Source organism: Phyllostomus hastatus, unplaced genomic scaffold (assembly GCF_019186645.2).
Source record: "Phyllostomus hastatus isolate PE091 unplaced genomic scaffold, TTU_PhHast_1.1 phas_contig_137, whole genome shotgun sequence".
NCBI classification, from domain to species: Eukaryota; Metazoa; Chordata; class Mammalia; order Chiroptera; family Phyllostomidae; genus Phyllostomus; species Phyllostomus hastatus.
Window position 1 is genome coordinate 20121124 of NW_025333583.1, and position 12379 is coordinate 20133502.

At 35.9% G+C, this 12379-nt stretch overlaps 1 protein-coding gene across 7 annotated transcripts in view; it reads left to right on the forward strand.

Annotated features, from left to right (window-relative positions):
• The window catches only part of RAPH1 (Ras association (RalGDS/AF-6) and pleckstrin homology domains 1), a 99525-nt gene that overhangs the window by 46008 nt on the left and 41138 nt on the right, over positions 1-12379 (forward strand). For 5 of the 7 annotated variants that reach the window (XR_006787174.1, XM_045851400.1, XM_045851428.1 and 2 more), the window contains exons 5-6: positions 6383-6463; positions 10643-10717. The exons of 1 other annotated variant lie outside the window; for it this stretch is intronic. Coding sequence is in view for 5 of the 6 variants with exons in the window: in XM_045851400.1 (XP_045707356.1) it covers positions 6383-6463; positions 10643-10717 (156 nt within the window). In the remaining variant the exon portion in view is untranslated. The remainder of the gene's footprint in view (positions 1-6382; positions 6464-10642; positions 10718-12379) is intronic. One more of the 7 variants, XM_045851413.1, reaches the window with a different exon arrangement.

Genomic DNA, 12379 nt, shown 5'->3' on the forward strand with positions numbered 1-12379 from the left:
ATTAAATCATCTTAGATTCAGTGAAATACAGGACCTTTATCCAGTGTGTCCCCTGAACTTCAGGCTCATACACAGTATTGATACTTATCTCTGTTTGGATTTTTAATACGTAGCTCAAATTTAACTAGTGTATAACTGAAGTTCTGAGCTTTTCTCTCAAACTTCTTCCACAATCTTCTCCATCTCAGTTAATGGCTCTTTCATCCTTCTAGTTCATCAGGCAAAATCTTTCACATTTTTATCTACTTCTGTTTTTCTTTTTGCCTCCCCACCTTTCAATCCTGCAGCAGATTGTTGCCTTTGCCTTCAAAATATGTCCAGAATTTGATTGTTTATAACCCCATCCATTCTACCAAGCCAGCATTATCTTTTTTAAAAAAGCTTTTATGTATTTATTTTTTAAGAGGGGAAGGTAGAGAGAGGGAGAGAAGCATTACTCAATTGCCTCTTGTACACGCCCTGTCCAGGGACTGAACCTGCAACCTTCGTGCCCTGACCAGAAACCAAAACAGTGACCTTCACTTTGTGGTATGATGCCCAACTGAGCCACACCAGCCAGGGCCAAGCCAGCATTATTTTGACATAGATTTTTGCAAAAGCCTCTCAACTGGCCTTCCTGTGTTCACCTTGCCCTAAACAGTCTGTTATCCACACAGCAGTCAGAATAATCCTGTTAAAAGCTAACTCATATCTTGCTCCTCCTCTTTTCAAATCTGTCAATAAAAAGCTAAAATCCCTACAGTGGCCTACAGGGCCTTACCAGATCTGCTTTCCTATTCCCTCTGCCCCTATTTCCTTTCTTCCCTACCTCTTGACTCTGCCATCCATACTGCCTCCTGGTGGTTCTTTGCCGGAAGTCAGACCACCTCAGAGCCTTTTCACTTATCCTCTGCTGGGACACCCTCCCCTGTGAGAAACCTTTCAGGGATTTGCTCAAATATCACTTTCCTTAATCACCCTAGTTGAACTCCTCTTCTTCTGCCTTGTGATTACTTTTTATCTCTCTCTTCTCTTTTATATTCTCTTTATTTTATCAGCATTTAACATACTATATATTTTACTTTTTTTATTCTCATCTGTCTCCTTTCACTTAAATATAAGCTCCATGAGGAGAGGGATTTTTTATTTTTTTTATTTATTTATTTTTTTTTTATTTTTAGGGAGGGAAGGAGGGAGAGAGAGAGAGAGAGAGAGAGAGAGAAACATCAATGTGCGGTTGCTGGAGGTTATGGCCTGCAACCCAGGAATGAACCCTGACCGGGAATCGAACCTGGGACACTTTGGTTCCCAGCCTGTGCTCAATCCACTGAGCTATGCCAGCCAGGGCAGGAGAGGGATTTTTAAAAAAATTTTGATTACTGATATATCCTTAGCACCTAGAACATTATTTGGTTCATAAGAAGCACTCAGATATTTGAATGAACAAATATGCATGTATTAAATCCATCGTGTCTGGAAGTCTGCGGTCTTAAATTATCAGCAGTTACTTTCTTGGAAGTTGGGAGATGGAGTACCACAAAAGAAGTACCATATGAAAACCCTGAAAAGTGAATCTTGTTTTTCACAACTGCGTTCTTCAGAGTCGTAACTACACCCAACTGTTTTAAGAAAACCCAAGACAGAAGTTACTTGCAGCTGAGGTTTAGTGACACAAAAAGCAGTTAGAAAAATCAGTTTGAGATTGGTTTTATCTCTCATATTGGAAACACGGAGACACGGATACTGCCCATCTAAAAGTGAATAATACTGTGGCTTTTCTCTCTGCCTCCTTGGTCTCTCAGAGCCAGCAAGGGTAGATAGGCACCGTACAGGCTCTCACGAGGGAGAGTACGTTTCTTTTCTCCGAGTTTCTCTTTCCCGACTCTTACTGAAATACAGTGTTCACAGGCACTTCACATGTTATCTCACGTAAGCCTCCCACCATCCCTTTGGTGTAGGGGCTTTATTCCAAAGAAGAGATTAAGCAGGTCGAATAACTGAGAAATCCCTATTTGAATTTCAAAACTAAACATTTGCCTTTCAGTTTTTATCAATATCTTAAAAATAAATTGAAGCTGATTGTTAAAACTTTTATTTCCAGAATGTTAAAGAATGTTTTAGCATAAAAGTGTTTTACATGGATAAACATGAAAATGAGTTACAGGGTAATTTCAGTCAGTATTCTTATGCTCCCCATCAGTGATGTTTATTTACTAATTTTTTCAATTAAAATTTGTTGTGCTTGAAATAAATTCTAATAAGGGCTCTTTAAATCTTAGCCATTGTGCAATAAATGTTGCAGATAATTTTCTGTCATCTTTGTGGTATTTTCACATTAACTGATTAAAACAATTAAACTGCTGTCTTATTTAAGAGTAAGATAGCAGTTTGCAAATTTAAATAGCAGTTGCGTGTTATAAATTTTATATAAGATAGTGTTTACTGATAAAAGTTAATGCTTAAATATACCTTTATATTTATGTTCTGGTAGGATTTAAATTTAATAATTCCTCTGAATTTGGAATTTTATACATGAAAAGGTATGTTTAAATGACAGTGATTTTAAAAGCTGTCACTGTAGTTTATGGCAGATTTAGAATGTTTTTGCCTAATCTTAAGAATATTTGATGATTGTATTATATATATATAATAATAGGAAAATCTGAGCTACTCAAACTTTTGAATGTTATTGTTTTCTTCACATGTATAGGCATCATTATTAAGTGAAATCTTTCATGGATATACTATTATAATTCATAATATGCAACACAAAGCATCATAGCTTCAAAGTAATTCCCTCACTTCCTTCACTTTTCAGAACTATTTTAAGATTTAATGTGCTCGGAAATTTTGAGGTATTGGGAAGAAAACAGCAGTCGTATTTGTAGCATTGGGGAAACCCGCCCTGGCATTGAAGTCCATTGAATTATCCTTAGCAAACAGTCCGTTGAACATCTGGAGTATGAACTGGGTAGGAGGGAAGCACGGGGCTGCCTAAAACTTTGAGACCTACATATCTAAAAGATGGGGGCTATTGATTGATTTTTCACTTGTTGCAGCTACGTTTCTCTTAAAATTCTGATGGCTATGTTGCTACATCTCACAGAAATGTATTTACTTGTTCCAACTTGGTGCTTTAATTCTAGACTTTGCTGGCGTAACCTGGTGAGGCTAACAGTGTAAAGAATGGGTGCTGAGTGGAAGAAGAGCCATAGATTTGGCAAAAGCCAAGGGAAATGTCTAGTTCCCACTCACTAACCTGTTTCAAACCCATTGATTATCCCAATCAACTCTGGCATAAATGCCCTGACTTCTTTCTGTGTGTATTTCTTAGAAATCTGCAGTTTTTCTTCTCTGAAGAGGTAAAAAGGCATCTTTATTTGGTTTTAGGGCTGTTATTTTTTTATATGTTATGTTGTGGAGGACTAGTAAAAGACTTTTTCTTAAAACAAGAATAGAAGTATATCTGTTTTTAAAATTAATAGGGGCTGTAAAATATAAAAGAAATAGTTTTAAAAACCCTCAAATAAGCACTGGCTGTAAAATGGCCAGTAAAAGGAGAGCAGTAAAGAGAAGGGGGAACAACAGCAGCTACTCTGTTGAGTGTTTATTCTGTGGTGAGCATTGTGCTGTGCATGTCTTAACACAGTCGGCCTGGGACCTTGAGAAATAGTAAGGTAAAAACATTGCTCCTGTTCTACAGTGGAGGAACTAAGGCAGGAAATGACTAAACTTTACCAAGGATTTGAACCCAGACATTCTGATTGTAGAGCTCATACTGCGATACCATGCCGCTTCATCACAGAACTGAAGGAGAATCGAGACAAAGCTAGACTGGCCAGCATTCTCAGATAGAGGACTTAGAGACAGAATGTAAATGGGTGGGAGGGAAAAACGCAAAAAGATTTATACAGTAACATCCCCATCTTGTGGTGGTATTTAGTATATCCCTGAATATAGTTGAAATTGAACATCTCTAAGCTATCTCTCATCTAAATGAATTGAAGCTTATAAAATTCAGATGAGGGCTGAAATCTAATTCTAACAGAATTCTATTTCTGGCAACCTTTGGAGATAAATGCTATTATAACCCCCTTTTACATTTGAGGAAACAGGTTAAATAAGAAGCTCAGAGTCACATTGCAAGGAAATAGCCAAGCTGGGGCTTAAACCCTAGCACTCCAGCCCCAGGGTCAACATCCTCAACTGTCATGCTATGCTTCCTTTTTTTTTTTTTAATATTTGTGGAAGGCTCATACACATGTCAATAAAAGAGAAACATAGATATGCTTTATTGAAACACCAATGTGTGTTCACAAACCTGTACTTCCAGTTGTTATCTAAGGCATTAGCTATCAAAAGGAAGTGCTTAATTTGTAACCACGACTTTGGTACGAAGCTATTTCTTGATTTATGGTTTGGCTCCTATGTTCAGATCAATGCTTTTTTATATATTCCCCCTCCCACCCTATCCCGCCTAAGATTCTGGCTCATAAATCATACTTCATTTTAACATGTTTCAGATTCAGTTGAAAAAAGTAGTGATCCGTTACTTTGCAGAGATTTGTGGAGAGGTTTTTTAGCAGATTGATGGAAAACTTCATAGTTTTATAACAAATGGAAGATTTGGAACTGAGAATGTTTAGAGCAAAATTTATGTGGAGAATTGACTCACAAATTTCATTTTTATTATGTGTTTTGAGCATAGTTTTCAGATATAAAGTAGTGATGAAGAACAGATAAAATTAGATTGGGGGAGACAATTTTTTTTGTAGGAAAGTAAATGTTTTGTGGAAATAGACTCTAATTAACATTAAATAAATTGTTATCATACCATAACCCATTTTAATGTAACAGCATTTAATCTTTGTTTGCATATGTACTATTTTCTATTGTTTTTGTCACTTTGCATACACATATTTATTATGGGTAAGGATGTATTGAATTTTAATAGCTGCAATATTCAATCATACTGTTTAACATGGTACACAAGCAGTCATTTCTTTTTGAACACTTCAGATTTAGATTTTTTTTAAATTAACCAGTAAATACGTGAGCTTGTGTGACAGTCTAGAGAGAATAGACTTTTAAAAACTTTATTTTGAAATAATGTCAAACTTACAAAAACATGAAAGAATAGTACAGAGAACTCACGAAACTCATTACTCAGATTCACCAATCTCTAATGTTTTGCCATATTTACTTTATTATTCTTTTTACACATACATTTTTTCCCTGAACTATTTGGAGTTAATGCATGTATCATGGAACTTTAGTCATTAATACGTCAGTCTTTGTTTCCTAAGAATGAGGATATTGGCAATATAGATTTGATAGTCCTCCCAGTGACGTAGTGATTGACACAGTGCTCTAGAATATGTTTAATGAGGCGATGTAGAGGCAGGAAAGCAAAGCAGTCTTCATCTGTCCAAGCAGTGGCATTAAGAACAAAAAATAGCTATTCATATAATCCCAGGCACAGCACTTAGCTCTAACGGTAATACACACTGTCCTATGAGGTTGTAATTTATTGTATGAGGAGCAGGTGTTAATGCAGATAAGCAAACAGGCAATTTCAGTACAGCATGGTGTGGGCACTGATGGGAAAGACAGAAAACCTTCTCAGTTAACAGGTCATTGATGACTTCAAAAATGAATGACAGAATATATCACAACTACAAGGATAAAGACTTTGGAAAAATAGGTGTATGCTAGATTGTGGGGAATGGAGGAGGTACGCTATGGCTGACTTCAAGAAATTTGGCGGTGAAAATGAGAAAATAGCAGTTTAGGAAGAGGAGGGTACCCAGAAGACTTGATTTTTTTCTGTCCTTCCTGCCACCAATAAGCTGGACTAGTTGAGTGTCAGAGACTGAGATAGGAAAGGGGCAGTGAGTGGGATCTAGGACATGCTTACCTTTGGAGACATACTAGTGATGAAGAGCCTCAGAATAATTGGATGTGACTTGCTTAGTAATGGAGGGAAGTGAGACCATGTGAAGAGGTGGAAGGGTGAAATTAGAAGCTTGAGGAACTTGGAAACTACTTAAAACAAGCTCAGGGTGAGTGAGGAGGAAATACAGAGTGCTGTCGAACAGCAGTGGAGGCCCAGCTGCGGTTCAGAGCATGCACTGTTAATGGACAGGGTTTCTGCATAGTTCACTTACAGAGCTCTACTGTCCAGAAATACAGTGAGGTTGTCCTTAAGTTATTAAAGGCCAGGATCATCTGGTTCTTACCTTTTTTATTTTTGCATAATATAATGAAAGGTACGTGCAACTTTTCATTACCATTTTATTTCAACTGTTCATCTCTGTGATCTTTTCTCTTCCTGCATGATAATGAGAACTGCCCTTTTCCACCTCCTTTACCTATCATTTTCTTCTTCCTGCATTTTTCACAGCATGCTATTTCTCTGAGATGTCCCAGCAAGCAGGCCAAGCATCATATTGACTTCACAGAAGAACAGGCTGAGCTCACACCTGTAAGTTCTATAAACATGTCCATAGGACTGCTTAAATATCAATGAAGAGGAATGTATTCTTTAGGACTTTTGATGATGAAACCCTGTCATATACCTCAATTTCTCAATTAGAAGTTAAACCAAACTTAAAAATAAATGAACAAAAGCAAATGAGCAACTCTGTGATATGGCACTATTGAATATTAATATTCATGGTGAAACTATATAGGTTATAGCATATGTAATATAGAGAAGTTCTGTATTGGTACCTGAAACCATATGCCTTATTTTTTATCCTAAAGCTAAAGTCTTTTGTAAATTTCTTAAGATATTAACAAATTTAGCTGTTTTTTCAGAATGGGGATATCAAGTAGAATGATTCTCTTGCACTGATGCTTACCTGAAAACCTAATTTCCTTTATAAAGAATGTATCCTTTGGTCAGTAGATACCTGGTCAGTGTATGCTTCAGAGCTGCACTGTTCTGTATGGTAGCCACAAGTGGCTATTAAGCACTTGAAATGTGGTTAATCCAAATTGAGATGTGCTATAGAGATAAAATATACACTGGATTTCAAAGACTTGATATTAAAAAAAGAATGTAAAATATCTCCAATATTTTTTGTATTGATTATTTAGTGAAATTACAATATTGTAAATATTTTCAGTTAAATAAAAAATACTGGTATTAACTTAATTCACCATTTTCTTTTTACTTGTTAAAAAATGTGGTTACTAGAACATTGTAACTACATTTGTAGCTCATATTATATTTACATTGGTCAGCACTGCATAGGCAAAATCACTTCTCCAACCTCCCCTCCAGCCCCTACCCTACACTCACCCACACTTACTGCAATATTTGTTTGCTTCATCATCTACTTGTTTCTTCCACTGAAGCAGCAGTTTTCAATGCTTTCAGTCCCATTTTATAACTAATAATTCATAACACTATATTTACTACCCCAAATGAAATTGATAATATAACTTAGCTATTTTTAATGAATTTGATGTCCTTATACCTAGTATGAACGCAATAACAAAAAATTGACTTATAGTACAATAATATATATATTTTAGTTTTAAAATTTTTTTTACAGAAAATTTTTTACAGGAAGAAGAAGGCTGAAGTGTAGGGTGGACCAGAGTTAAGACGTGTTGTGATAGGTAGTAGCAGGCACACAAGCCTGCATATGGTAATAGGAAGCAGTAGATAACCTTGACTACAGCATAGTGATACTGTGCTGAGACAGTTTATAGACTCTCAGAGGAAAGAAAATGGGGAAGTACCAAATTCTTGCAAGTGATCTGAGCCTTGCTTATAATTATATAATGACAAAATCATTGCCTGCCTTATGACGTTGGAATGAAGTAATGATAGTAAGATTTCAATATTTGATTTTTTATAGTACAGATTTCTCATTGTGCTATATTTTAAACAAGACAGTAATATGAAATATTTTAAACAATCTTTATTAATGAAGCCCAATGAAATTCCTGCATTTTATCTTTTTATTAATATACTAATAATTTTTTATTAGTGCTATTAAAAGGAATTTCAAATAGATTCTGCTACAATACTTGTAGCTTAGATGGAGAGAACATGGAGACCTGGCCTCCTTCCCTGCTAGTGAATAGCTATATATGACTGTCTCAAACATAAAGTAATTTATGGTCGGCCCCACCTATCTTTTGTAGTCTCATTTAAAAAATTTTTTTAAGATTTTATTTATTTTCAGAGAGAGGGGAAGGGAAGGCAAAAAAGAGGGAGGGAAACATCAATAGGCAAGAGGTACATCAAATAGGTTCCCTCTCACACACCCCCCACAGGGGACCTGGCCTGCAACCCAGGCATGCGCCCTGACTGGGAATTGAACTGGCGACCTTTTGGTTCATAGGTTGGCATTCAGTCCACTGAGCCACACCATCCAGGACAGTGGTCTCATTTTTTAGATGTGGCATATCTTGTAGTCACCAACTCCAAATGATGACTGTATTCCCTTTTTATTTTAAGCTATATAAACCTTGTAAAATTTTTTAATGGATAACTTCTACTTTAGAGTCTTCAAATATTCAAGTTTAAACTTGAATTTAAGGTCTGGAATTATATTTACCAAGTAATAGTTTGTCCTGATAGGCTGAAGCAGATTAATATTTTAAATTTAAAATGGAATTTTCTAAATATTGATGTTTACTCATTTGGGGAATCTTTTCCTGAGAAAGAGTAAGATAAATAGGAGTTTTTCAGTAAATTATTTTTTGTGTGTTTTACATAGTTGTATAAGGATTTCTTTTTTTCCCCAGTTACATGTGAATAGCAAAAAAATGAATGGGAGTAAGAACAATGAAAGTTATAGTTGCTCTTTTTTAAAAATACATTTTATTGACTATGCTATTACTGTTGTCGCATTTTTTCCTCCCCTTTATTCCCCTCTGCCCTGTAACCCCCTGCCCCACTATCATTCCCCCAACTTAGCTCATGTCCATGAGTCATACATTTAAATTCTTTGACTTCTCCATTTCCCATAGTTTTCTCCTTGGTCCTGATTTTTAACCTCAACTTAAATTAAATTTTTGGAAATTTCTGCTGACCTAGTGTCTGTATCTCAGGAGAATCATACCATATAGGTAAATGATGACCTAGGGATAATTGTCTGACCTTGTTCGTGCTAGTCTTGATGAATATATCCAATATTTTTAAAGATTTTATTTATTTTTTACTTTTAGAGAGACGGCAAGGGAGGGAGAAAGAACGGGAGAGAAACATCAGTGTGCAAGAGAAACACTGATTGGTCGTCTCTCACACGACCTGGCCCTTAACCCAGGCACGTGCCTGATGGGGAATTGAGCTGGCAACCTCTTGCTTCACAGGCTTGAGCTCAATCCACTGAACCACACCTATATCCATTATTTTTAACCTTAGGTTTCTTTTTTTTTTTTTTTTTCCTCAGGAGTGAGGGCAGTTGTTCTTGTAAGGTTCATCCTGAATTAAAGCAAAACTAAAAAAATGACAGGCAGTGAAATCTGTATGAAAAACCTAATTCAACATAATGAGATATGAGTAAATACTAAGTTAATATTATATTTTGTAACTATTTCTAATCTTGAAGTAGTGTGTTTTACTATCTGTGACAAAGAACTTAGTGATAGCAGATGCTGCTGTAGTGTTTACATAAGTGAAAAGAATTTCTCAAGAATAACAGTTGATACACAGTTAGGTTTATAAAATATAACATTATAGAGTACTTTCTATAACTCTACTTAGCTGTGCCATGTATTGTTTTAAATGATAGTAGGTGCATAGCATTAAAATTGGAATTATTTAGGCCAGGCAAGTCTGAATTACATGTATATCAAAACAGCTGTAATTTATAGTACATGAGTTTAAATGTATTGCATAAACTTACAACATGTTACTAAAAAGTTATTAATGGAGAAAAGGATAGTTAGGGACTATGTTATTCACAGTCATTTTAATGAAAATATCTTAATTGTTTGAATTAATTTAACCAATTTAAGGGAACAGCACTTTTAATATTTTATTCATATTCATTTGCTGTGCAAGTCCTTTACTGTGTAACATAGTCTGTTAGTATCCTACTATAAGGAATTAATAAAATTTTACTGAAAATAGATGACATTCATTAGGCAAAATATTTATGGACATGTTCCCTATTAGTGTGGCTATCATTGAAGTTTGGTCAGAAATACTTGCAGAAGTTTTAGAAATGATGTAGTCTTATTTTGTTTTCATAAAAATACACTATTTAAAGCTGTGTGGGTCTTTATGTAGACTTTACAAGAGGAAGGAATATGTCGTTGGTCTTCAGTGCCTGTGTACGTACGTGTGCTGTGCGCACAGCGTTCACGAACACTGCCCCGGAGGGAACACTGCCCTGGAGGGCGGACTGGCTCCGCATCTCCGCAGTGCACGCTCCGTTGTCCCCCGTGAGGGGCAGCCGCAGCGGGCTAGGATGTGCCTGTTGCCTTCGGTGGTGTCTATACTCCCCCTCCTTTTCTTTCTTCCTTTTTTTCTTTTTAATTTTTTTTTTCTTTTGGACACATTTCAGTGAGTTTAGGGAAAAGATACAAGATTAATAATAGAAAATCATTCTTGCTTTGTATTTTGAACACAAAAAAAACCCTCTATTGACTTCTATTGCCTTTTTTGTTTGTTTGTTTTTCTCTCTTTCTGCACAAGCACTCCTATCTGGACAGGGAAACCTCCCTTCTTCTGAGAAACATTGCAGGAAAACCTTCTCATTTGCTGACCAAGGTGATACTTCTTCTTTCCACCTGTATGTAAATATTTATTGCCTTGTAGGTAGAATATAATTTCTGGTTTTGACTGTGCTCTCAGATTTTTAAGGTTGTACTTTTTTGTATCAGCACCTTTGTACTGAATAGAGGTATTTTTTTCTCTTATACCGAAGGTAATTATTGATTGACTTTAATGACTATCAGAATATATTGAGATTAGAAAATATTTTCGGTGAATTTTCACTCACTTTTAACTTTCATAAATACCTAACAGTCTTCCCAAATATGTTTCACTTTTTCTAGTTTAACATTGTCTTTCACTTTGAAGTCTAAAAATCATTGTTTTAACTTTTACTACTAGTGGTTATTCATGCTGTGAGTTGCTTTTAGCAGACTTTGTTTTCTAATTCTTGTTTAAATTACCAGCACCTCATTTATATAAACAGAATCTTTACAGTAGCTTCATCAGATTGAAAGAAAATGTTGAGTTTTAATTTCTCAGTTCTTCGCTTTCAGAATGATTTGAATCAGACCAGCCAGATTTTCACTGGGCTGGTATTTTACATCAATTTTAAATCTTTTAGCCATTGTCATCATTAACTAAGGGTAACAGAATGAGGAAGCTGAGGGGATAGCTTTCTACCTCTTTTCAAGTCACGTTTTTATTTCATTGTTTATGTTAAATTCCAGAGTGTCAGACTTGGTTTCTAAATTATGCATATTAATTATAGGTAATGTCGCTAAGTTTTATTGTATCAGAAGGTTTTTAAATTTTTTTCATTTCTTAGCCTTATAAACTTGTAAAAGAAAATGATAAATCTAAAATTAAAATCTCCATGAGAAGCAGCTCAAAAAGAAGACCCAAGAGTCAGCAGTGAAACCTTTTCTCTTGCTCCTTAAAAGTAGATCTGGGAGTGGGTTAGAAGTAGCTTAAAGGTCAGGGAAATGGAGAATTCAAAGCAGATAATAGACATGTATTTTATAACCATAGGAAAGTTCTTTCCTTTTCCTCAGCTCTGCTCTATTTACTCTCTCGCTAGCTGGCGTTCACGCTTACAGCTTCAACTAACATCTCTGTTCTAGATCATACTCTGAACCTGAGAGCAACAAATTTCCAGATAGGCAACAGGCATTTCCTGGGAGATGACCAGCACTTTGAATCCCACAGGTCTTTAGCTTCCTTACCTTTGGGCCTCACAATTTATATTAGTCTTTTTCTTTTGACATTTCTGTTTCTGTTCAGAATGCTGCCATTCTCCCAATTGCCCAGGTCTGAGCCCTTTACTATTCTTGGTGCCTTTTCACTTAGATCTCAAAGCTCTGGTGACTCTCGTGGTAGTCTGCAGGATTTATTTTCACCCTCCCGTTTCATCCCCATTGCCACCACCCTAAAACAGGCTCTGATCTCTCACCAGAGCCAATACACTCATCTCTTTTCCTTTGCCTGTCCCTCCTGCAGTCCATTTTGTACACTGCTCACAGATTAAGTGTAATTTTTGCATTTCCATTGCTTATGTATTCATTCAACAAATATTTGTTGACTCATGTACTGTGCTAGCTCCTGGGATATAACACTGTGTAAAATGGCCATATGCCCCCCTGCACCACCCCCCCCAGGAAGTCACAGTCTATTAAGATAAAATTTAAAACACCAGCAAGCATGTAGACAGATTCTAAT